The following is a 26568-nucleotide window of genomic DNA, read 5'->3' as shown; positions in this document are numbered from 1 at the left end:
TACCATGAAGAATACCTATCAAGACACCTGAGAAGAGAGTTTGCATTATTCCTATTAGCACGAGCAAATAAAATAAGATCATCTGCAAACAATAGGTGGGTAATGAAGGGCTCTCTTTTGTTGATGTTTATACCATGGATGTTGTCCAAGTGTTCATCTCTACTGATGAGACGAGAAAAAACTTCGCATTTTGGCAATCACCTTATAGTACACATTGGAGAGGTTAATAGGTCTGTATTGGTGCACTGTACTGGGTGATTCTGATTTTGGGATGAATACAATGTGGATTTGATTTAACTCCTTAAGACCATGTTCCTTGATAAAGAAGTTCTTTATGGTTTTAATAAAATCATCATTCACAATCTCCAATAATGTTTGTAGAAAAAGTCAGTGAATCCATCTGGGCCAGGTGCCTTTGATGATGGGGTTTGTCTGAGAATTTTTCAGGAAAGAGGTTATCCAGGTTAACTGGAATGTCAGGTTCTGAGGTTTTGTAGGTGTTTTGAAAGTGTTCCAAGAACTTATTTTAGATAATGGGAAGGTTATAAACCCATTGACTAGACTGGTCATTAAGACAATGAATATTGTTCATTCTTCTTCTTATGGTGGAGGTCATGTGAAAGAATTTGGTATTAAGATTCGTGGTTGTGAGCCATTGCAGTCTAGATTTCTTTTTCCAAAGGATCTCTTCTCTCTTGAGTTGTTCATTCAAGCATTATTTTTTGCAATCCTCAAGATAAATATTATGGTCAATGGGATCTTGTTTTTGTATGGCCACAAGATGATAATTAAACTCCCTAATTCTAGTTTGAATATGACTAAAATGATTCTTATTCCAGATCCTTAAAGCTTTTTTGACAGAGATGAGTTTTTAAGAAAAGACATAATTTGGAGGACTTGCTATTGTTCTGTCCCATGCCTTAGCCACGACAGTAAAGCTAGAAGGATCTCTAACCCAAAACTCTTCAAACTTGAATAAAGAAGAAGATTGTTTGGATCCAATGGTGTCAAGGAATAGAAGAGCATGGTCAAATGTATGTATTGGTAGATGAGTTATTCTAGCATCAAGAAAGATAGTAGCCCATTTAGTGTTGGTCACTCCCTTGTCAAGTCTTTCTCTTAGGGATGATAAACGGTCGGTCCAGACCGAACGGACCAACCGTTTCGGTCCGGACCGAGACTGAGACTGGTCTATCTCGGTCCACGTTTTAGAAGACCGAAAAGTTTCGATCTAGTCCATGATTTAGGATTTTTCCAGACTGGACCAGACTGAATGAAAAAAAAAAATATTATATATATTATTTATATAATAATTGTACAATTATAATATAAAATTTTAAATATGTTATTAATACTTGTTAATATTCTATAAATTAACAATATTTTATATATATCTTCATCTAACCTATCACTATTAAAATATAAAATTTTATTACTATTCACAAATTATCTTACTACTATTATCATATCATTTTATGTGTATAATTAAACGAGACCTAAATGTCTAGAGATTAAAAAACAAACAAAATTTTTAAAAATTAAAATTAAAAAAGGCAGCTCTCGAGAGGTAACCTTCTAGGTAATGACCACTCTATTAGTAATTATGTATTCAACATTTATTATTGTTAACGTGGTATTTTTAACGCTCAGATAAAATTAATTTCAACTTAGAAATCAATTTAATTAAGGGAATATCTTCTCACCGGTCATGCTGATTAAGGGCTCAAAACAATCATCAATAATATTTTGCCACATAGCCCACCCATGGGTTAATAGTGGATGCGCGACACACAGTAGAATGAACTCTTCTCTCCTAGCCCATCTCCTCTCTCCCATCTGAAAACAGAGCTCTCCTTGCCCATCTCCTATCTCCCATATGAAAGTCCCTCTCGTCTCACTCTCCTCACCCAGATCTCTCATTAAAATTGTTGAGGAAAAAACCTCTATTGTTTCATTAATTTTGCTGTTATTCTTTCATTCTGCATGTTTAAAAACTGAAGCTTTCTTATGTTCCTCTATTTTTCCTCTTCTCGTACCTTGAATCTGCAAGCTATGGTGGCTCACAATGCCACACTTCCAAACAATTCACCACCAACTTCCAAACAATTTTACAGGCACAAATTTGACATTAAACGAAGTTCAAAATCTAGATGGTATTTTACCAATTGAGTCAAAATGACTTTCTACGAAAGGTTTGAGAAACTTTCTTGCGAATTCAAGGACTTCATACATTGCTAAAAATGCATCTTCAGTTAGCAATGCCCAACAAATCATGAAAACAAACCATGGACGACGACGGTAGGTAGGACGGAGGTGGCTGCGTCGGACTGGGTGGTGGCTGTGGGTGGCGACAGTAAAAGGTGGTGGAAGCAACGAAGAGGCACAACGTCGGGTAGCACTATGCTGACGAAAAAGAAAAAATACTTTTTAGGAATTTTCATTTTAGGTAGAAATCTCATGTAGTCATCCTCATGATTTTACTTTGTATAATGCTGAAATGTCATTTTTTGATTGGGTGTTATTTTAAGGTTGAAAACAGCCTTATCGCTCCAAAGTGGAACTGTTTAGTTTTAAAACAAAGTAAAACTAAAAATATAAAAACTAATTTAATTTTAAAACAAAGTACATGAACTAATTATGTATCTTTTTAAAGCAAAAGGCAAAAAAATAATACAAAAGAAGCATAGACCCAAATAATTAACATGTAAATTAAAGTACCTTCTGTCACCGAACTTTTAAATTAAATATAATTTCATAAGATTTTTATTCTTAGATTTTCTGCAGAATCCATAAAAGCCTCTCAATTAGACTATATATAAAAGTTTTTAACCTCTTTGAATGCTGACGTGGCAGCACGTCGATCAAGAAAAAAGTAAGAAGGTTACTCAATCGCAGTTCGTTTTATCTTTATTTTTTCTAATTTTCTTAAAAAACCAAAAAAAGAGAGAGAGAGAGAAGTAAACGTACACTACACGGCTTCTCACTGACCTGGAAAGTCAAAAACTTGGTGCACCAATGGCGTGGCAAGGCATCCCTCCGGTTCCACGGCAAGGGAACGACGCCGTTTCGTTGTCAGTCTCTAATTGGAAATATCGGATGAATGACTTTGTATAAATACTGAACATATGGACAAAAAGGTTGTGGTTGCATCACGCAGGAACAGTAAAGTAAAGTTATCACTTTTCGCCACAACACTTCCCTCCTCAGTCATCCTCCCCTTCAAACTGCTGAGACACCAAGCTCGCAGCTCAAAATTACGTAATCAAAATCTATACACAACACTACCTCTGCAGTTCTCTCTCTCTCGGATTCTATCTTCTCTTGCTGGATGTTTCAAACTTTGAATAATTTGGCACACTTTACCGAGAAACAAGCAGGAAAAAGAAGATACAACGACTAGTAAACGGAGATTGCAAACGACTGAAAACCGTGATTCCAGAACTGACCACAGTTCTCAACTCTGGGACTCGTAACGATAAAATTATATATCGGGGATTTTCTTCAGTGTCAAATGTGTGGGTGGTAGAGGACTCTCAGAGGACTGTTGGTTTTGGAAACCCTAGCTTTTTGTTTATTTTGTTCGTTTGTTTTGTTTGTTGGGAGATGGACAGGTCAAGATCTAAGAGGAACTACTACTATGACCACCAGGACTATGATTCGGAGACGGTGGGTAGGACGAGGCCTCGCTACAACAACCACTACCCGGCCACTCCTCCTCCTCCTCCTTCCCACCACCGTCACCGAGGCGGTTCGGGTCGGGTATCTAAGCCCCAGCCGGATCCCTCTATGACTGTGACGACCACGTACCGCATCCTCTGCCTCGACATGAAGGCTGGTGGGGTGATCGGCAAGTCCGGGAGCATCATCAAGTCGATCCGGCAACACACGGGCGCGTGGATCAACGTCCACGAGCTTATTGCTGGCGACGAAGAGAGGATCATCGAGATCTCCGACACGCGCCGCAGGGACCCCGAGGGCCGAATGCCCTCCTTCTCTCCCGCCCAGGAGGCCCTGCTCCTCATCCACGATAGGATCCTCGAGAGCAGCGACGAGTTCGGCTCTAGCGGCGGCGATGATGGCTACGGAATGGTTGGTGTGGGAGGGAAGAAGGTGGCGACGAGGCTGGTGGTGTCGAGGATGCATGTGGGGTGTTTGTTGGGGAAAGGAGGCAAGATTATTGAGCAAATGAGGATTGAGACCAAGACCCAGATTAGGATTCTGCCTAGAGATCATAATCTGCCCCGTTGCGTTACCATGTCTGAGGAGATTGTTCAGGTTTAAACCAAATCTGGCATTGCATGTTGAAAAAGATGTCTCATATGATTGATGAAGTTTGGGTCTTGGACGGTTAGACTAACTACTGACTTACTAAGAGTGACCTGCCTGGTTACGGTATAATTATTGGCTTTCTACATAGAAGACCTAAACTTAAGTACACAAATCATTTGGGAGCTTTACATCTTAGTGAAACGTGGCACTCGTGAGAGAATGCTACATGCATCTATTCTGCCCATATGAGGATTTGGTAGTCTATGCTGACGTTTGGGTTTGCCTTGGTAAGGCTGGAAGTGGCCGAAAATACGGCTGCCAGCGACCCAGATTTGAACTGCACAATGAGTTTTGACCCTATTGGTCATATTTACTGCCATGATGTGAGACTTAAATAACGAAACTATCTGCATTTTAATGATGTTGTGACTCGTGTTTGATACTTTCTGGTAGCTGGGGTATTGGCGGTTGTTGATATTCGGATGCCGAGTTCTTAGATTAGAGATATAGGTGGAATTTGGTCTTAGTGAACTCATTTTAATTTCAGAATGTTGAGGATGAGACCTGATTGTTACACAATGTTTCCGTTAGAAACGACCCCAATTACACAATCATTGGCAGGTTTTGATGTTATGACTAGTTCATTCGGCACTTGAAGCTAGTCTCTCTCTCTCTCTGTGATAAGTAAAGATACATTGTCTTTAACAGTACAAAACAAGGGATTTAACAAAACAAATCTCAGTCCGTCATATCCTAAAACTCGTTTGAAGTTCTTGTTAGTTGCTAAAATTGTGAAGTTATAAATTTGTGATACGCCGTTGTGCACCTTGAAGATGAATATGTATAATTTTCCCTCTAATGCTAGACTTGCTGTTTATATTTCCTGAATATTTCATATATAAATTCTTTTGGAAAATTATCATGTTGAATTACCTCACATCTGGTGGCTGTTTATTGTGCTTGAAACTTGTGTAGGGCTTTTAGAAACAACCTTTTTGCTTTATGTATTTCAGACTTAAGAATTTTGAGGCTAATGCTTGATGTTGATATGTCAAAGGTCATGCTTGTTGATTCTTTGAGCTTATGAGCCTTATTAGAGGTTCTGACTCTCTGTTTACAAGATTTCGAGGTGTTTTTTTATACATCTATTATTTTTTTTCTTACGTTTTCTGCACAATATAGGGATATCTATGTGCAAGACCAACTTGAGAACTTTTTTTTTTACTACTTTAATGTCATTTGGGGTGTCTAATCAGAGCATTTATATTCATCTAAAATAACCATGTAGACACACCTTCGAATAACTTTTCTGAACATATAATAGAGTATTTTCCTCTTTTTCCCCTTTATAAAATATATTATGAAGTTGAATATGAGGTGATTATTTCCTCTCCAGGTTGTAGGTGAAGCGAACTGCGTAAAGAGTGCTATAACTATTATTTCAACACGTTTGAGGGAGAGTCAGCATCGAGACCGCAGTCATTTCCAGGGACGAATACACTCCCCAGAACGGTTTTTTGCTCCAGATGATGATTATATCCCTCACATAAACAGTGCAGCACGCAGATCATCCATAGATGGTGCTGCTTTTGGACCAAGATTATCTGCCCACAATATCAGAGGCAACAACTATGCCTCACGGCCATCTGGTTTTACAATTGAAGGGACTATCCCCATGGCTGACAATGTGCAGCCATTTTATGCTGAGGACCTCGTGTTTCGAATGCTTTGCCCAAGTGACAAGGTGGATTTTGTCGTTGGAGAAGCAGATGGAATCTTAGAATTGCTTCGAAATGAAATTGGCGTCGATGTTAAGGTTACTGAATCTGTACCTGGTTCAAATGAGCAGATTATAATTATTTCTTCAGAGGAGGTACCTGCCATTTCTCTATCTTTAAGATGCTGTGAATAAATAATATTGACCTGTGCAGGCCCATAAACATGTGCCCATTCGCTGATGAGTTCTATGATAAGCTTTTGGAAATGATGTTGGACATATTGTTACTTATAAAAGCAGAAAAATGATGCTGGACATGTTGTTACATCTAGAAAGTAAAACAGACATATTTTTACTGTTGATTAGATTTCTAAAATGATATTTTTACTTTTAGTGGGTTATTGCCAATCTTTGCTTTATTTCCGTGCTTAGGGTCCTGATGATGAGCTGTTTCCAGCTCAGGAAGCTTTGTTGCATATCCAAACCCGCATTGTTGATCTTGTTCCGGATAAAGACAACATTATAACAACTAGATTACTTGTTCCATCTTGTGATATTGGATGTTTAGATGGAAGAGACGGATCGTTGTTGGAGATGAGGAGATTAACTGGTGCAAATATACAAGTTTTGCCAAGAGAAGAAATCCCCGTGTTTGTATCAGGGACAGATGAACTTATACAGGTTTGTCATTATGCCTTGCTAGGTTTTTGGATTTGTTAGCTGCCCTGGTTCTACATGAAGATGAGTTCTCAATTCTCATAGCATCCCCATAAAGCATATGGGCGTGGTGGCTCCCTCGTTTGTGGGTTTGTGTATCTTTACACTTATGATTATGGACTGTTAGAAGTAAACTTTTAGTGCAGAAAAAAATGGTTTTCATCTTGTTATATGCTATTAATGTTAGAATGTCTTGTTTTAGGGATTTGCTTCTTCTCATGCATGGGGATGTGTATTTTCATTTTTAATATTCAGATTACTTACAAAAAACAAAAGGTTATGGTTTCTACTTTTCCAATATAACATAACAGATGCAAGGTCAACAAAAGGCCTGGTTAGCAGGATCAGTTCTACTTTTGGCCTGCCTGATTGGTTCCATGAAATCTGCAGATTGTTGGGGAGATAAAAGCAGCTCGAGATGCTCTTGTGGAAGTGACATCAAGACTACGGAGTCACTTATATAGGGAATTCTTTCAAAAGGACACGACACCCCCTTCTGTCTCTGCACCAGGCCCTGTGGGTAGCGGTATAGGACAGGAAGCGTATTCTCCCAATAACATAATTCCTGTTCGGGATGGTCACACTGGAGTTGATGCTCCCAGTGCAACCTATCAGAATGTGCAAACTGTGGCAATAACTCAGCCATCAAGGGTAACATTCTTCCTTGATATACTGAGAATGCTCTCTCTCTCTCTCTCTCTCTCTCTCTGCCTTTATTAGCTTCTTTTTCAGTGCTTTTTCTTTGTCAATGGCTACTATTTGTGCAGTTGCTTCATTGTCTTCTTTCCTTGTTAGCCCTCTGGTTAAATGGGATTTTCAGCCAGCTAAACCTATCCTTGGTTTTAATTATGAAAATAATTAATATATTTATACAACTATTCATGCCCTAGGGGTTAGCTCAAGTGGTAAGGGTTTTTGGTCTTGCCGGTATGCTCTCTCCATGTCTAAGGCTCAAACATTTAGTTGCAAACAAGTTCTAAGTGCCACGTCCCATTAGTGAATAGTCAATGATTTGCTTAATTCATATGATGGAGACTCGTGTATTGTGTGATGGAGACACGTTACACCGGTCCAGTCAATCGAGTAAAAGACTTGTTGCATTCGCACGGTCTCTGAGATTCCTCGTCATAAAAAGTACTTATAAAAATATTTTACAGCCCATTTTACAACTAAACAATGTGATAATGTCACTTCATTAAAAATACCAAAGTTTTTTACTGGAATTTCAAATTTTATATCATTGCCACTGATAAAAAAAAAATAAAATTATATCATTGCCTCCCATTTAAAATAAAGTTGTAAAGAAGGTTGTATGTGTATCATTACTCTTATGAAAATCATTTTTGGCTAACAAGACTTGTTATGCGAAGTTTCTCATTACTGCTAATCGAGGAAATTCTCTGTTATGATTTTGAGCTGGTAGGCGGTAGCAGATTTTGCCATTCACATGAGCTCTTGACTTGGCATTATTAATCCTTGTTTTCTAGGACGTCGGAGGGCCTGGCAGTGAAATACCAAAGCAGAATGAAAGTCACCACCGGGACGATGTTCCAATTGTTTTGAATAGGTAGGAATTTTTGCTCCATAACAATATTTTATACACTCATGAATCTATGTCCCACATAGGCTCTTAGGTTTTTCTTGTTTTGCGTTTGGGCCCGCTAAGTAATAAACGTCCTTGCTGATCCTGTTTTCATTTTCTGTCAGAATCTCTGTACCGCTTGTCACTAGGAGTACACTTGAAGTTGTCATACCAGACCATGCAGTTCCCAAGCTCGTAATGAAATCAAAGAATAAGCTTGCTCAGATAAGTGAGGTAAGTCTGATTGGCTCTTTAACTCATTTAACTCTACAAATGCATGACTTTTCTGAATTTATAATCAAACAGAATGCCTTTTGACCCTTGTTCTGATGTTGACAGCTGTCAGGAGCCAATGTAACCCTGATAGAAGATAGACCTGAGTTGACTCAGAAGATCATTCAAATATCAGGCACTCCAGAGCAGGCAGAGAGAGCCCAAAGCCTGCTTCAGGGCTTTATTTTGAGCAGTAAGTCTCTCTCTCTCTCTCTCTCTCTCAATGCACCACGCACATGCATGTCCAATTCTTGCCATTTCTGGCCCCTAAAAACAGAGAATGACTCCTACACCTGCTTTCTTCTTCAGCACAAGAGGATGGTCCTTAAATTTGCTTGCCATGCCGGGATGGTGCCATTCAGTTTTTCATATCTGATTTCCCAGATATGCAATCCTAAAGAGGAAGGGGATTTGCGCTCTACAGTCACAGGATGGTTTGTAAATCTTTCAACTAGCTCTGCCGTTCTAAGAGTGTGAATGTTCATAGTGAAAGAAGCATTCCACTGTAAATGTCAACATCTAAAGAGAGCTTTAATTGTAGTTTTTTTCTTCCTGAAATGTTCCAATTTTCCTGCATTTATTCTGGAGCACTGTTGTAGTTGTTTTCACTTATGCCTGTATACCTTGCGATCGATGCTCAAACCCTAGTCCTGAGTCCCAGGTATCTGTTACGTGTAAGGCCTTATCATTGCATATCCAAGTACACATTGGAGCTTCCCCAAAAGGCCTGAATGGAGGGAGGTACCCTGGCAATCTAGGTCAGTTCTGCAAGTCATGACTGATTCCGCAGCAGAATACTTTGCATTGATTATTTAAAGTCTTTTTCTTTATGATTATTATAATTTATTTTACTTTTTTTTTTTCCCTTTATTTCAGTTTGCACTCATGCTCTGCTCCATTGTCTAATAATTGTGAGAAAAAAACAAACAAAAAACCAATAATCAGGAAAATTTATAACCAATAATCAGGAAAATTTATACTGATTATTGATATTTGTATTGGCATATTATAATCCCAAGGTTTCTCACTTGTGATGTGACACCCCCAAACTTTGTAAATAGTTTATTTTGCTATTATTTAAGGTTATTATTTTGTGGAGTTTTTAAGCTAGAAATTAGAGAAGTTATTATTAGGCTTTTATTTCAGACATTTTGGAGGTTTACATGTTTTAGGGCTTGGGGTTTCATGAATTTCATATGAAGCCCAAGTTAGGTTTAACGGATTATATTGGATAAGTTTTACGTGTTATGAATTTATTGAGGTTGGGGAAAATATTATTTTATTTTGGAAAATGATAGAGATATTACACTTTTTACAGCCTTTACTACAATTATGTTTTAAATTAAGGGTATTTGTGTAAGGTAATTTATAAAAATAACTTTACTTTACATTAATATCTTTATTTTAAAATATAATTGTATAAAAGATTGTAAAACGAGTTTTATATCCATCATTATTCTTTTATTTTAATGCAGGTTGAGGTTTAATGCTTTTCAGTAGTATCAAAGATCCAATATTTTATTGGAAACCCAATTGAAGTTGCTGGACAATAGTGGATAAACCATGAGCCCATAAAATTAATTTGGATGGCTAAGGACTTTATTGGGCCCAATGAGTTTATTAAAACCAAATTAATTTTTAAGCAAAACAGACCCATTTGAAAAATCAACAAAATAAATACACAAAATTAAAAAAATAATAATAAACATTAATTATTTATATGCTGATTAGATGTATAGATGACATCTGCCTTCTTATGAGTGGTTCTAATGTGATAATCAACTCTACGTCAACTTTTTTTGCCATGAGACTAATAGAAAAATCATTTTGAGATCAAGGAATATTACGTGGAGAAATAATACTTACAGTCGTGAGTGTGCAAGCGTCGTGTAGTCGTTTTGAAAAAAATGAATAAATATGGGACCTATATGAAAAGAAATTAATTTTTTAATAGTAAATCACACTATATTTTAAAACGACTGCACGGCGTTTGCACATTCCACGACTATATGTAGCATTGCTCTATTACATAACACACTTTCAGCCCATTATATAAATATATGACGTTTTTTAATCACCCTTGGATCATGCTTATTTTTTCAAAAGAAAAACTCAATGATGGATGGAGGTACACTGTTTATCTAGGCAATTTTTTGACTCGATCAGGAACCCGAGTATTAGAGTTCTGAATGCGAAAAATCTTATCACCCACCCTCCACTATCCAGGGGCGAGTACGAGTACGAGACTCGAGTACCGAGTAAGGGTGGGCGGCGGGGTTCCGCCATCCAGTCCAATCCTCGTCCACAGATGGGGGCATGCGGGCGAATGACACCCAGTTGGACGTTGAGGAATGGGGCTCGGGCTGGGCCCATGCTTGCCTGGGGTTTACGTCGTCCTCCCGACCCAACAATTATATATATAACAAATTTTTTTAATAAAACAATGTCGTTTTACTATAGGGTTTGTTTTAAAACATCTTCCCCCTCGCGTCTCTCTCTCTCTCTCTCTCTCTCTCTCTCTCTCTCTCTCTCTCTCTCTCTCTCTCTCTCTCACATCTCCAATTAAAGTTTAAACTTCTCGAGTCGTTGCCGCCATCAACCCCAGCCGATAGCTGTCACAATCACTCTCCCTCTTGCCGTCACCCCCAATTGGTATCTCTCTCTGAGTGGGTAGTGGGCAGGTGACCGTGGGGGCCAATCAGCCCCTCGGCATCTGGATTTAAAAGCCAATACCTAGAAACCAGGTTCACTTTTTGGAAAAAAAAAATGCATTCCTTTCGAAAGTGTTGTGGTTTTGGTCTATCAAATCGATGTCGTCTTTCTGCTGTTTTGGTCTATCAAACTGACACGATTTTTATGTCTTATACTCACCATCCCTTCAAACCATACTTACTCTCTTTGTTCTCTGTTCTTAGTCTTCATTTTCGCATTCTACTCTCTCTCTCTCTCTCTCTCTCTCTCTCTCTAACTTGAGCCTCCACCGTCGTTTCCGTCACAGAGACCATTGAGTGTTCACTGGACCATCAATCATCATCACATTATCAGTAAGTTTCTATCTCTGGAGCCAAAACCCTAAACATGTCTCTGTTCAATCCCCTTTTTATATATGCAAATAAATATGTTTTCTCAATTACTTCATACAAACAACAAAAGAAATTTGTAGCTACCAGAACCTTTCCATCAGTAGAGAGTGAAACCATTTGAGTATAAAGTCTTGCAGAAATGCTCTTAAAATGAATTGATTTGGTTTTTGCATGGATACTGTTGATGATGGGTTTCGCATTGTGTCACGATGTTTCCTTGACCTGCAACAAAAGAGCCAAAGGAAGCTTCAGGGTGTGATGGGAACATCTCCGATGCTTAAGTTAGGAGAATTGAGGCAATCGATATATCACAATAAAATGTAGAATTTTGAATGTACCTTGAACATGCACTCTTCTTTTGTATTTAGTGTTTGTCTTAGGTGGCATGATCACAAAGTTTGATTTTCCTTCATATTTCCATCTCATGATTCCTCTAGTGTGGCTAAGATTTTGCCAAGTGTCCAAATGAAATCTCTCTCACCTAATCTGGACATTTCACAATGTGATCTTGAAAACACTGGACTGAATGCCACATGACGCTTACATTGGGGTCACTATTCACTCCGAAAATGGTGAAAATAAATTTGCATCATAAAATTCTAAATATTCATATGAAATTAGGAGTATATTTCCATTTTTCGAAATTCAACTCCTAAGTGCCTTGAACAATTCAAAATGCAATTTCGAACAGTTGTCATCTAGAAATCGAAAATTGTTTTATTGCGCTATAAAATCCTAAATATCCATTTAAGACTAATGGCGCAGACCGTTTCTAATTCTCACACTCCTAAGTGCCTCAAATAAAGAAAATCACGTTTATGCACCACAATGAGTAGTAAAACTGACTATGTTGACAAATTAAAATATGCGCAATTCCTTAATTCATAAAACCGTTCTGAGGTTTCATGATAATCCTAAAGCCTAAAAAAATTTAACCACTGAATTTTTGACGGGTTGTTACCCTTACAAAGGCAGTTGGAAACCATAGAAGCAAGCACTAGGTTTCTCTCTCCTAAACTCACACCCAGTTTCTCTCAAATGAAGAGATGAAAATGCTGTAAAGTGAGGAAGAAAATGAGGGTCATGTGAGGCTTAAAGGGGATGGGGTGATGACTGACTTGTAGTAGGTGAAATGCATGTCATATGATGTGAAGATAGCTTGTGGGAGTGGTAAAACAAATGGTTGGAAATGGGCTGGAAATAATCTTGGCCGAATGGTGTTTTGAGGGGTGATGTGTTGCTTATTTGACCTTCCATAAATGGAATTATTTGGTGTTGAAAATGAGGTGGGAAGTCAGCCATGGTATGGCCTTGTAAGTGGAGGAAAGCTTGTGGGAGAAGCTTGGGGTAACAAGGGGTTTCAGCTGGACTAATGTGAGGCTAACTGAATGACATTCCGTTTGGAGTTTCAATGGGTTTTGATTAGGGTTTAGTCCAAATCTATTTTTTCTTGGTCAAATGCAAGTATCAAAGTGTATGGGAGTGGATGAGGGTGTAAGAGAGTGTACTTAAGTGGAAATCACATAATCAAAATCGGCCACAAGTTTAGGGTTTGGGTTACCCTATTCATTTGGGGTTTCGGTTTGCACCTCTAGGTTTGGAGTTTTGTTAGGGTTGAAAGCCTCTTTGTGGTTGACCAAATAGTGCTTGAGTGGATGGAATAGTGAATTGTGTAAGAAACCTATTCACTTGCTTGGTTTTCACTCTATCACTTACACAGCATGTACTCCTCTTGACAAGTGTCAATTGGATTCCCAAATAGATAACTAAGATTGTACCATGTGTCCAAAAAGGTTTTCTAGTGATTCTAGGCTGATTTGGATATCCTACATAGTTATTTGACAACTGTTTAAACCATATGCCACAAAGTACTCTGAAGGGTTACTATTCATCCAAAAAACTTGAAATATTTTATTGTACCATAAAATCCTCATATTCATACGAGTTTAATGGTACATTTGTTTTGCAAAATTATACTCCTAAGTCCCTCAAATAAATCAAAAAGCGATTCTGTCTTTGTAGTAGATTGGGATTCCATTACGTTAATAGACTAAAACCTAATCAATCACTGGATTCATGAAATCCTTTCAGAATTTTCATAACATATCTAAGGTCTAAAAAAATTATTTCCATCAAATTTCTTTCGGCTCGTTACCTGAATAAAGTAATATTATTATTTATACATAAATATATATATGTAAGAATTAATACTAGACCACTAGTATGAGCCTATTAATTATTGACAATGCATATGAATACTAAATATGCATATTATTTATAAAAATAATAAGATACTAATAATAGTACGTGATCACTGATAAGTGATAACTATAGATAATACTACTCTTGGTTATATGCAACTATAAAAAAAATTTTTGTATGACATTTGATAAGTTATAGCTAATATTGTATTCATCATAACTTTTATGATATATATATATATATATATATATAGTATATGTAGTGGACTATATACATAATACATATATAATATAATGTATATATAACTATGTGTATATATATAGGAAAAATCTTCTTGCAAGTGAGTTCGCACATCAAACCGTGCACTAATGTTGGCATGTAAGGCATCCGTTTAATAAAACGGTGCGAATTGAGACGAAAATAATTTTCGTGAGATAGATGATCTTCTTATTCTCTCAAAATTTTCCTTCTTTTATTTTTCTTTTCAATAAAAAAAGTCATACCAGCGTCGATACGCGGTTTGGTAAGAGTAGAGCTAACGAATTGAGTAGAGTTTTATATGAGTTCGTTCACAAACATTAAATAAGTCGAGCAAGCTTTATATGAGTTTCTATCATTTAATAATTGATTATAATTTATAATTCACGAACGATCCATTTTAATAATCGATTCGAATTGAATTCAAGTTTAATCTAATCGAGTTTGATGGGCCTATACAGTAATCTTATTCCTTTACCGCCCTAGTCGGTCATGGGCTGTCTGTCCCATCCACAGCTCAGCTCTAAAATGGACACAGATCACATGGTGGAGACTTAACACTTGACGGGCACGTTTTGTCCAAGTTTGTCTTTCATTGTGAAACTGAAAAGAGGTGTTTTTTTCTCTTATGAGTGCGATGGAATGGTAGTTGAAAATGATCGGAGATTTTTGGCCATTTAAAATTTTGTTGAAATGTTAACGCAAATATTTTTTTTGAGATGGAAAACAAAATTTCGGAGTGAGTTTTTTTCTTCCCCAATAAAATCTCATTCAGATATTACCATATTGACAGTGATGTAAGAGCCAAGAAACGGGGACGACTATGGGGCTCTCGGAACCAACTCCTTTGTCCCCAAATCCATATGACTTTAGCGGCAAATCTAGAAAACCCATTTCGTGTAAGGTATCTTTCCGTTTTTGAACCTCGAAATTTACAGCTCTTTTTCTCTTTAAGTTTTATTTTAATATGTCTTTATGCTTTAACTTTTTTGGTGTATCTATTGATCCAGAATCTGCTTCTGTTCATTTGTGAGTATGTTGGCTTTTCACGAGATGGTTGTATATCTTTTTTTGGACAATTGTTTCGCTTTCTGATTTCAACTTCTGAGATGACAGTGAACCCAGTTTGATTATCAGCTTCGTTTATGTTGAATTATATGAAGGATTTGAAGTGGGTGTTATTTGACTTTGTTTATCTTTCGGTTTTTCAGTAATTTTAAACGAGTCTCGTTTACATGATGTGGGTCTTAAGAACCTGGAATTCAGTTTCGGGTGTCGGTTAATACGATCGAATATAATCGGGTTTATTTGTGATTTTTGTTCGTCTTTTTAAGTGTCGAATCTATACTTCCGAAATTGAATTGTCGGGATACTTATCACGCTATATATTTTACTGTTCTGTTATGTTTGCTTTTGAAATTTATTTCATGATTCCAAATTTGCGTACTCTATGAATATTGCTTGCTTGTGAGTAGACCACCCTACGGCTCAATGGTTTGTTCTCTTTCTTGATAGTGGTGGTTTGATCGTTAGGTGTGATGCTTGTTAATTTATGTACTGTGGTCAGTGTTACCTATCGCGTACTCTATGAATATTGCTTGCTTGTGAGTAGAACACCCTACGACTCAATGGTTTGTTCTCTTTCTTGATGGTAGTGGTTTGATCGTTTGGTGTGATGCTTGTTAATTTATGCACTGTGGTCAGTGTTACCTATCAAAAGAACATTATGGTCAGTGTTATAGTGAGCATCACTCAATATATTTGCGTACGCTGTGAGATGCTATTTGATTCTTAAACGTTTCCTAACACTGTGAGATGCTGTTTGGTTCTTAAACTTTTCCTAACACTGAGATGCTGTTTGATTCTTAAACGTTTCCTAACCAAATTCAAGCAGTTCTCAAATGTTTCCCAAAATTTTTAGTATGATTTACAGTATATCTCTGTGCTTCTAATTCTTAGCAGGTGTCTTTGACTCTTAACTTCGCATTGAATTGCTCTTGATCATATTTTACCTCATCTGAATTCTGTTTATGGTTGTGGAGTGCTAGGATTCATGGACCAAATAAATACAATAAGCCTTTTCTGAGTTGAGATTGTTGCAAGCAATTGTTTGGGTTTTCATATGCTTCAATTGGGGACTTGAATAAATGCTGTACTTGATATAGTACCATATGAGAGATTCGAGTTTTGCCACCAGCGGAACCTATAAGAGAGGTTGTAACGTAATGGCTGAAGCAGAGGAAAGAGCACAATGGCAGCGTACAGCAAACCGTGACTACTTTTCCCAAGAAGATGCAAGGAGAGCTCCAAAAATTTCTCACTCCCCATCATCATCTTCCTCAAGATCAGAGTCCGATGTTGCCCCTGATAATACTGGACGTGGACTTGATCATCCCTCCCCAATTGATAAGCCATATTCTGATCCACCAATCACCATGAAATGGTGGTTGAACCCACAACCAAACCTTGGGCGCCACAAAGATTTTACATATGAACAGCTAAATGTCTCGGAGGCTGATCTCGAAGTTTTGAGTTGTGACTTTGTTAATAAAACTGCAAAGATTAGTGACAGAAACCAACTGAAGAAAGAATTTTGTTATCAGTCTGTTATAAATAATAATGATTCTTATTCTGTGGAGAAACCTTGGCAGTTTACTGCCACTTGTGTAAAAAATGAACATGATCCTGGAAAACCTGAACTCAAGGCTGTAACTGGTTATGAGTTGCAAAGAAATACTAACAAAAAGGACTTGAGAGAATTCTGGTACTTGGAAGATAAATTCATGGGCTTGGATTCTTTCAACTGCTTGGCCCCCGAACAAGCCATGAAGCTTTCTTCTGATCTTGGATCTGATTGGGTTGGATCTGAGAAGACTGAACCCTGGTGGCGCTCTGCTGGTCAAGATGAGTTGGCTTCCTTAGTTGCTCAGAAGTCACTTGAAAGTATTGAGAATTGTGATCTTCCACGACCCCAGGCCAAGCATTTTAGGAAAGGTCCATCTGCACGTACAGAGTGTTTCGACCATGATGGGGTTTCTGCTTCATTAAATCAAATGGTTGATACGGATTTCTCCAATCTGGAGAAGTATAACTGTGAAAGCCTCACTACAGATCTCTCACTGCAGAATTTGGACCAGGCTTTCAGGTACATCTCTAGATTGTTACTTTACATTATTTGTTTTTTTTTTTTTTTTCCACAATCAACAAGACCATCATTGGGACTCCATTTAGGGAGCTTATTGATGCTTCATGAATGTCAATTGTGTCCTAACTTTTCAGCATATGGAACGATCTATGCTGGGGTGCTACCCAAACGAAAACTTCCCCCTTTCGCATCAATTTCTCATACAATGTACTAGTGAGTATTACTGATGTATATTGGTGTCAACTTAGCTATTATTTTAGAAGAACATTTAATAATTATTTTGCAGTTACATATATATATATATATATAGAAATATATATATATATATATATATAGAAAATGATCATTGCTTAATTCGATTAGCCTAAAGTTAAGTTATTTTTATGAAGAGGATTATATCAATTGTTGTCGTCATACAGGAGTATCTAAATCTATTAAAAGACCTTGATTGTTACAAGGGTTCACCATTTCACGGATGTAGTAATGAAGCTTTTTTACTTAAAAAAAATAAAAGGTAATGAAGCCCTTTCAGTTTGATAAGATGGATGCCCCAAAAAATTATTAGGGTACACGAGTAGCCACTATACAGTAATCACCAAATGAAATTTCAGGATATAATCTATTTGATTCATTAAATTCCCTTATTTCATGACTAGGTTAAGCTAGAACAAGATTGCTTATTACATGCTAGCAAAACCGCCACACTCTTGTCATAATTTGACGTACAACCTTATAATAGCTACATGTATAAATTGCCTGAGAAATAGAGTAATTTATCATGTTATCTATCTGTTGAAAGAGAATTATGAAAGATTGTGTATCTTGTTATCTAGTTCTTATAATTAAGAATTTCTGACCATTATGATGCTCCAGAAATCCAAAATTCAAATCCAAAGAATTCATTGCTCGTATGATGACTACGTTGAGGTTTCTCATCCTATTTGATCCATTTACATATCATTTCTCTTTCGCAGTTTTTTCCAGTTTAATGATTGTCCAATTGTTATTCTGTAAGTGCTGAGTCCGGTAGTCCCACATGACACCCCAATGAGATGGTACACACATGGATAGAGGGAAAATAGTTTTTTTTTTCTTGGTTGTGTTTTTGGAGCGGAGGGCGGGGATTTAGGGCAGGTTTGGGGGATGGGATGAGACACAAAATTATCATCTCATCATTACACTTTGTTCAAATCTCCATACAAAATATAATAAACAATTCAACTTTTTCAAATCTCAATACAATAATAATACTAAAACATAATATTTTAAACACTAAAACAAAACACAAAATTCTCATCTCACCTCCCAAACCTGCCCTTAGTCACGCTCACTTGTATTGAGTATTGGGGGAGGTGAATTCGGGATCCCATATTGTCTGGGAGGTAGAAATTCTTACAGTTTATAATGATTTCGAAGGACTCAAATATTTAACTTGACCTTTTGGTGTGTAAGCCTAGATGCGGCTTGAACTTTCTTTAAGTTGTTACAAATTGTATCAGAACAATGGTTCCTTACTAAATGGAACAAAGTTTTACACTGATTACAAGGAGCTCCAATTGAAACCTTGACCAGTCATTTGGGATTTGGGAGTATTATTCCATGGCTTAGGCTTTCCTTAGGTTGTTATAACAGTACTCCTACATTTTTAAGGATTTTGGGTTCTTATATGCAGCCTGGAGTTGTCTTTGTCCTTCATATAATGAGGAGTTTCCCTTGGTTGCGAGAACACGTATCTGCATTTCTAGACACTGATGGTGCAAGCACAAATGTTGTGGTCACTTCTGGCACATTTGTTGCAAGTCTTTTCTTTGACTACATATCCTAAGCAGAGGGATTTATACTCACTATTTTATTTGCTAGTTGCCGTGTATTTTTCAATTTTTGTAACTTACCATCAACACTGGGAGCTTTTCATATTCTCATCTTTATTTCAATTTGTAGTCAGTATAATTTGGACAAACAGAAACTGCCCCATGATGGCAATGACTACTGTGGGTGGCATATGAATTATATTGTCCGTGCCATTTCTATAATACAATATTGTTGTGACAATGAGTTATCAAAATCAGTTATTGAAGAAGGAGAAAACTGATTGCTACTACAGATTTGCTTGATCATCTCCCTGTTATATCTACTGTGACAAATTACCCATATTTTGAAGGTGTCAATGATTTTGACCTAGTAACGGAAGTAGATATGAAACATATGATATGCTCATCTAATCTACTAGTAATTCAGGAATTATGGACATAGACGTTGGGAGGGTGGCTCCTATTTGCATAATGTGGAGTAATTGGAGGGAGTAAGACGCATGAAACTTCGAAGACTGTGAGAGAACACTATTAAGTCTTAAATAATGAACTACAGCTCATAATGTAGCCGCTTTGCATCTTTGTAGATTTTATTAGCCGTTGCTACTCTTCTATGTTCTAGAATAGGAATTCCTTTGTATAATCTTAGCGCACTCGGGTTGTGCTCCTGTCATTTTAGTAAAGTGTGGTATCTTTACTTAGAAAAAAATAAAGCAATTTAATAAATCAATAAAAAAATCCTTTCTCTAAATCATGCTGGATAATTTTCCAACATTTATTAACTTATCCTTTACATTTTTCCACATTCTTCATGAAAATCAAGGAAGTTGTGTTCATTCCTGCTTACTTGCTTACTGATAAAAAAAGAAAAAAAAAAATCCTGCTTGCTTCCCCATTTCTAGTGATGGTTCTAAAGGTGCAGCATTATGCCTATGTTTGGGTTTTAAGGAGTAATGCCGATCCCTAGTGTCCTCAAAGTCTTGGAGCATCACTTTTGTAACTTTTTTTTTTTACTTTTTAGTTTATACATGCTGATAAGTTTGTTTGCTCAGCCAGAGTACTGGTAATAGTACAACCAAGGATGAGGCAGACAATGATCCTAGCAAGACTGAGTTGTTGGAGGCACTATGTCATTCTCAAACACGAGCAAGGGAAGCTGAGGAAGCTGCACAGCAAGCCTATGCTGATAAGGAGCATATTATCATGCTCTTTTTGAGACAGGCGTCACAGCTCTTTGCTTATAAGCAGTGGTTGCAACTACTGCAGATTGAGAATCTCTGCCTCCAGCTTAAGAACAAAAACGAACCAATATCCAGTCTTTTTCCAGGTGTCTTACCTTGGGTTCCACACAAAGGCAGGCAAATGAAGAAGGGCCGACACAAGGCTGGGAAGCGAAAGCGAAGTAAACATAGAAGTGAAATTAGAAAATGTGCGGTTGCTTTTGCTGTGGGATTGGGTCTTGCCAGTGCTGGTTTGCTTCTTGGTTGGACCATGGGGTGGCTGTTTCCGCCTCCTTAAATTGTTTCTTGTTTATGGCTGTGAATGAGACTCTCGTGCAGTTAGGTATCATGCTTGATTGGAATCTGCTTTCCATTTTGATCAAAGGATTGCACGGAGAGGCATGTTTCAAATTGGTAACGTTTTCTTAACTTCTGTAAGTATGCATGCACTTGTTTAGAGTTGTTTATTATGTAGATTAAAGTACATAATTTGTACACTATACCTGACCAGATGTGCATATATGTATAATATTAGGTAAAACATATTGATTTTAGATTTTCTGCCTTGTAAAAAGAAATGTTGGTTTCCTATCTGGAGTTATTTTACTTGGGAACTAGGCTCCTAGGCTCCTAAGTTAAAAGCCAGAACAAGATTGCTTATTTTACTTCTATGAATTGACTTATAAGGTTAATTTGTTATTTTTCTTACCATGAATATAACAATTAATTAGTGCTTATTTTGATAGTGAGATGAGATGAGATGATTTTAGATAAAAGTTGAATAAAATATTATTATAATATTATTATTGTTTTGAGATTTGAAAAGTTGAATTATTTATTATATTTTGTATGGAAATTTGAGAAAGTTGTAATAATGAGATGAGATGAGATAAAACTCTCCGAATCCAAACGAGGATTTTTATGGATATAACAATTAATTAGTTGAATGTTGGGTATTTTATAAGTAAGATTCACCTCTACACACACATAAGACACCCATGAGTTTGGTAAAGAGGATATCATATTCTTAATACCAAATATGTTACTTGAATCCTTATAGGCATAATAATTGATACATCTATTTATAAAACTTTATTAAGGATTAGCGAAAAAATAAATAATAGTACTCATTTGGGCTTGGTCAAGCTTTGTCGACGGCTTGTTTTGCTTGTAAATTTTGGATGGGATTCTTTGGGGTGACGCGTTCTGAACTACTTGGCACTGCAAATAATGTATTATTAGTCAAATCTCATGCAAAATTCATGAAGCTAAGCTATAGCTGGAGTCAGCTCGTTTGATTAGACAGCACTACCCATTTCCAAATGATAAAGCTAAAGATCAGTGCCTTTCCTAATACTTTTCATAAACTTCAACTATACGTTGGGTATGGCAGCAAACTCCACCTCTGCCTATACCTAAAAGGGTTTAAGATCATGAGCTTTTTCCTTCTTCCTTTTTCTAGAGAGCAAAGTTGACAATTTGTTAAGATGAGGCTGCACATGAGATGGATTTTGGAAGGATGCTTTGTATTTCCGTCTTTGAAATCTAAAATCTCCTGTTTAGAGTCATTATACTTGCAAACTGACGTGGAAGACGCATCACCCACATCAGTAAAAATAATAAAACTTTAATTGCAAGATTTTAATTTTTAAATTTATCTTATAAATCAAATTATAATATTTCAACGATTTGTAAATATAATTCTTCTAATATAAATATGAGAAATAATATTTCATTTGTAGAGTACGTAAGTATCACACAATCTTTTTATAAAAAGCGAGTAAATATGAAACTTAAATAAATAAAAAATTATTTTTTTAACAGTGAATCCTACTCTTTTTCAAAAAGATTGTGCGGTGTTTACGCATTCCACGATTGTATCTAACATTACTCTCTTTCAAAACATTGTATTTCTAGTATGAAAATAAGTTAATTTATAATCATGGTATTTTAAATTTGATAAATGATATTTACAGTTATGGAGTGCACAAGCATCACATATTTTTTTTTTAAAAAAAAAAGTGAAGAAGTATGAGATTTAGATAAAAAAAAAAAATTAATTTTGTAATAATGAACCTTACTCTTTTTTCAAAAGAGTGCCCGATGCTTCCATAACTTATAACTGTATCTATCATTACTCTTTAAATTTATTGATTTGAAATCTAAACTCAAATATCAGCCTATCGACCTAAATGAAAATTTTGTAATGTTTTTCTCCAGAAAATGAAAGAAAATGCCGACCTAACTCATTGATTTCACATAATGAGAAAAATTCTTGATGGCCCTACTTTGTGTTCAAATTTGCATCACTTATTTTCCGATCAAAATTTGAGTCGGTGGAGAGGGTTTCAAATTCGAGACTTTCATTTTAGAGATAGAATTATGTCAACTAGGCCACATTTCAAAGATTTTTTGTTTTTTAACGAGTAATGATTTTTTCATATTGAAAATGTTCTTTATAAAAAGGATGATTTTATCATAAAAAAATATAAAATAATCACTTTAAAAGGCTTGCAAGACATATATTTGAGATTTGTAAGTAACATTAAACACGCATATAAATTTAGGTGGTGATAATGATACACGTGGAAGATGGGTTTTTGCATGAAAGACTCATTCCAACACGTGGAAAGAGTGACATCCGTGTCGGATGGATATGTTTCTTTTACTTGTTAAAAACCAATCTTATCCCTTAAAGGAAGGATTCTCTCCACTTTACCTTAAACCCGAAAGTCTACCGAACACGTAAAAAGTATTTTTTTATTTTTTTATTTTTTTTTTATTTTATGTATTTTTTAATCATCATAAATATTTATAAAAAAAATAAAAAATTCACAACATCATTAAAAAATACTTTCTTAATCACTAAATAAAAAAAAAACAATTTCGAGACACATTTTTAAAATATATTTTCGAGACATTTAACATTTCTGTTACCTTAAATCGGAGAGGATTTTCTGTAACTATCTATTTGCTCCTAATTTCCTTAATCATATGAGTTATGATTAGCTTTACGAGTCATTTAAATTGAGAAATACTTTCAACTGATCTCATATCATTTTATTATTAATTTTTTTAAATTTTTACATAAAATATAATAAATAATTCAATTTTTTTAAATTTTAAAATAATAATAATATTTTATTTAATTTTTAAATTTTATTTAAAATCATCTCATCTCATCTCATCTAATCTCATATCAATATAATGTTTCGTAAAAAAATATGATTAGTTTAAGTTTTTAATATATATAAAAGTCTAATCCGGGTCAAATTGTATGTAAGAGTAGTATCGAGTTTTTCTTTATTACTAAAAAGAACATAAAAAAGAATGTAATATATGTATCTTCATATATAATAATGCTAGCGACAAAGTCCAAATGCACAAATTCGGCATAAATCTTTTTCATAATGTGATTCATTTTTTTCATAAAAGATCTGTACAAAATTTATACATTTAGAACTTATATATCATTCAAATTAAGGTATTGTCATTTGTTATCCTTGGTTTTATGGCCTAGTTGTAATGATTTGAATCTATATAAACAATAAATTTAATAATGATATTCTTAACGTCGTGTTTAGTACGTTTTTAGATCAAGTTCCCGTAACTCATGTCTTCAAAATTAGGCCTACGAAAATAAAGAAGAAATAAACTGGAAGAGGGTGGCCTTGGGGCTAGGAAGTCTCTGATGTCAAAATTAGTAGAGTATTTTGAAAGTTTGTAAATAATGAGAGAGTTTAGGGATCAGAGAGAGGTTTCTCGTACATGGAAATTACTATTTATACCGTAAGTCTGAGGGAAGTGTTAAAATCCCTAGGAAAATGGCCTTGGGACAAGCCTTGACACTGCCCTTGGAAGGCAAGGACAGCACCATGACTAGCCTACATGCATGCCTTGGCCTGTGCCGTGACACTCACGGGCGCCCAGCATGCATGCATACCTTGGCCCGCGCATTGACACGCACGAGGTGCCCAGCATGCAGACCAGCGAGGTTAGTACTTGCACGCCCATATGCGCGCGCCAGCGCACACCCTGTACACAAGCCCATGCCTCCGCGCGCGCCCCAGTGCATGCACATGTGCGCGACCCTGCGCCCCCCTGCTCATGAGCCTGTGTGCCCCACTGCGCACGCCCTTGCGCGCAAGCTCCTGCGCATGCCCCAGCATGCGCCCCACGCCGCACACCAGCGAGGTTAGTGGCATGCCATCCAGCGCACGGCTCCAGCCCGTGCCTTGTGGAGCAGGCCAGTGGCATGCATACCAAGCATGCCATCCAGCGCATGGCTCCAGCCCATGCCTTGCTGTCCAGAGCCTGGGCCATGCAGCACGCACACATGGCTCATCATCATCTGGCCTTGCATGGTACCAGGCCATGCCCATCAGCAAGCTCATGCAGGGCACCATGCCATGACCATCAGCAAGCCATGTTGTGCCACCTAGCCATGGTCCAACTCGAAGACCACCATGCACCATTCTAACCCACCATGGGCCATGCATGTCACGGCCAAGATAGGTCCATGTCACTATCTTATTTCTTTTTTATTGATTTAATTATTATTTATTTGCAAGGACCTATTGGAAGTTTTCAAGTTGTAACTCTTATAAATAGTAACCTTAGTATTTTCTTTTATATCTTTTGACAAATTCCTTTTGGACGACTTTGTTCTTGAGATCAAACAATTTGGTGCTTAGCACTTGGGCTCTTTAAGATGCAATTCGTGAATCCCTAAGGAGAGAATCACACTTTGCAATTCGTGAATAAGTGGAATTCAAGTTTATCAATCTTATGAGTATTATTCATTTACTCTATTGTCTTCCATTTTCTCTCAATTGATACTATTATTTTATGTGTGTTGCTTGTGAATTGTTCTTGAAATATTCTTGAGAATACATTGAGTTCTTCAGATTGTTCATTGGCAAAATCCATCATTTGCCCAATTTGATCCAACCAAACACTTAGTGTCGCCCACTATAGTGTTTGCCTTGGTCCACATTCCGTACATAGCTTTGCCGCCACTCTCATAAAACCCTAGCCAAATCCCCACTTTCATACACGACATTCCCATATTTATCCTATTTCCATCCTTGTTTACCCTAGCCAAACACCATCACAATTGAATACAAGTCCAATTCTCGGCCAACACTTGCCTTAATTGGATTAATCCTAGCCACCCACCTCCATTTCCATATTGGGATTCCTATAACTTAGGAATCCTAGTTGACCATATTCTCCCCCATAACCGGCCATCTCTTTCCTTACTGGAGTTCCAAGATTTTAGGAATCTTTCCTACAATCTCCCAACCAATCAATCAATCCATTCCTTGTTGTCGTCCACCCTAGCCGCCCAACATCTTGCCCTAACTCCATCTTCTTTCATCCAACCCTAATCCTAAACCCTAGGTGGCGCCAACCCTAGTTTCATCTATTGCAATGTGCCTCCATCACCCATTGCAACCCTTACACGCCAAGCCAAGCCTAAATACCTAATCTCACCCTACCAAAATTGCCATCTTGGTAACCTTTGCTCACGAACCAAGCAAGAGAGGAACGAGTTCTCAGTCATCACAAGAAGATCCTAGGCACGGAGGTCTTAGTGTTTAGGGACTTGACTGGGGTCCCTAACAGGGAGTGGGGACAGATCGTGCCTTCCCTCTTGGAGTTTATGTCCTTTTTACTGTTCTTATTATTAGATTCCTTTAATATGATGCGCCTCTATGACAGATTCATTAATGTAGCGTATAGTTCAGGTAGTGGTGCTATCAATGCGGTATCATTCCCTATTTCCCTTACTTTGCTGGTATCTTGGATGGTCCGTCAATGTTTCTACGTTAAAAGATGAAAGGTTCTCCATCTTTATCGCTTTGTCCTATACGAGTCCCCATGAGCAGAGGGAAGTCGAGCGGCGTCAAATATGTCTGTTCCATCAGCCATCATTATTTACCTTCTCTTGCAGGTAGTTTACTTTATGGGCAAGTTCGGGCCCTGCGGCCAGGTATTAGGGCAATGCCCATTACTTTCAGCAGAACACCCAGTAGGCTTATGAAGTGGGGGGAAGTCCCCTTACAGGATATAAGAAAGCTTATTTCTAGATATTCAAACTGGTGTTAGATTCGTGTACAGACTACAGGGAAGCAAACAACATTGCTCACAAGCTTGCAGAATTAGCTTTTGCTTATACTGAAGAGATGGTCTGGATAGAAGAAGGACCTATACAATCACTAATTTTATACTTGGCGACTGATTTTTATTGATATGCAATAAAGCAACGATCTTTGACCTCAAAAAAAA

General features: G+C 36.9%; 2 protein-coding genes across 4 annotated transcripts; both read left to right on the top strand.

The window, feature by feature from the left end:
• The first annotated feature begins 3141 nt into the window (after positions 1-3141).
• Positions 3142-9400, top strand: LOC108994060 (RNA-binding KH domain-containing protein RCF3). The gene is made up of 8 exons (XM_018969140.2): positions 3142-4275; positions 5666-6142; positions 6419-6667; positions 7094-7354; positions 8191-8270; positions 8411-8519; positions 8625-8751; positions 8868-9400. The coding sequence occupies exons 1-8, from the start codon at positions 3604-3606 to the stop codon at positions 8885-8887; spliced, it is 1995 nt and encodes a 664-aa protein (XP_018824685.1). The 5' UTR covers positions 3142-3603; the 3' UTR covers positions 8888-9400.
• A 5290-nt stretch (positions 9401-14690) lies between these two features.
• On the top strand, positions 14691-20969 carry LOC108994058. 3 transcript variants are annotated; one of them, XM_018969137.2, is made up of 3 exons: positions 14691-15000; positions 16144-17246; positions 20110-20969. In XM_018969137.2, the coding sequence occupies exons 2-3, from the start codon at positions 16273-16275 to the stop codon at positions 20573-20575; spliced, it is 1440 nt and encodes a 479-aa protein (XP_018824682.1). In that variant the 5' UTR covers positions 14691-15000; positions 16144-16272; the 3' UTR covers positions 20576-20969. The 3 variants fall into 3 exon arrangements, with proteins under 3 accessions (XP_018824682.1, XP_018824681.1, XP_018824680.1); XM_018969136.2 differs by having other exon boundaries at positions 14691-15005; positions 16150-17246; XM_018969135.2 differs by having other exon boundaries at positions 14691-15005.
• Positions 20970-26568: the final 5599 nt, after the last annotated feature.

This window comes from Juglans regia, chromosome 13 (genome assembly GCF_001411555.2).
Source record: "Juglans regia cultivar Chandler chromosome 13, Walnut 2.0, whole genome shotgun sequence".
NCBI classification, from domain to species: Eukaryota; Viridiplantae; Streptophyta; class Magnoliopsida; order Fagales; family Juglandaceae; genus Juglans; species Juglans regia.
The sequence above is the reverse complement of the archived record's forward strand: the minus strand, read 5'-3'. Positions and strand labels throughout refer to the sequence as shown.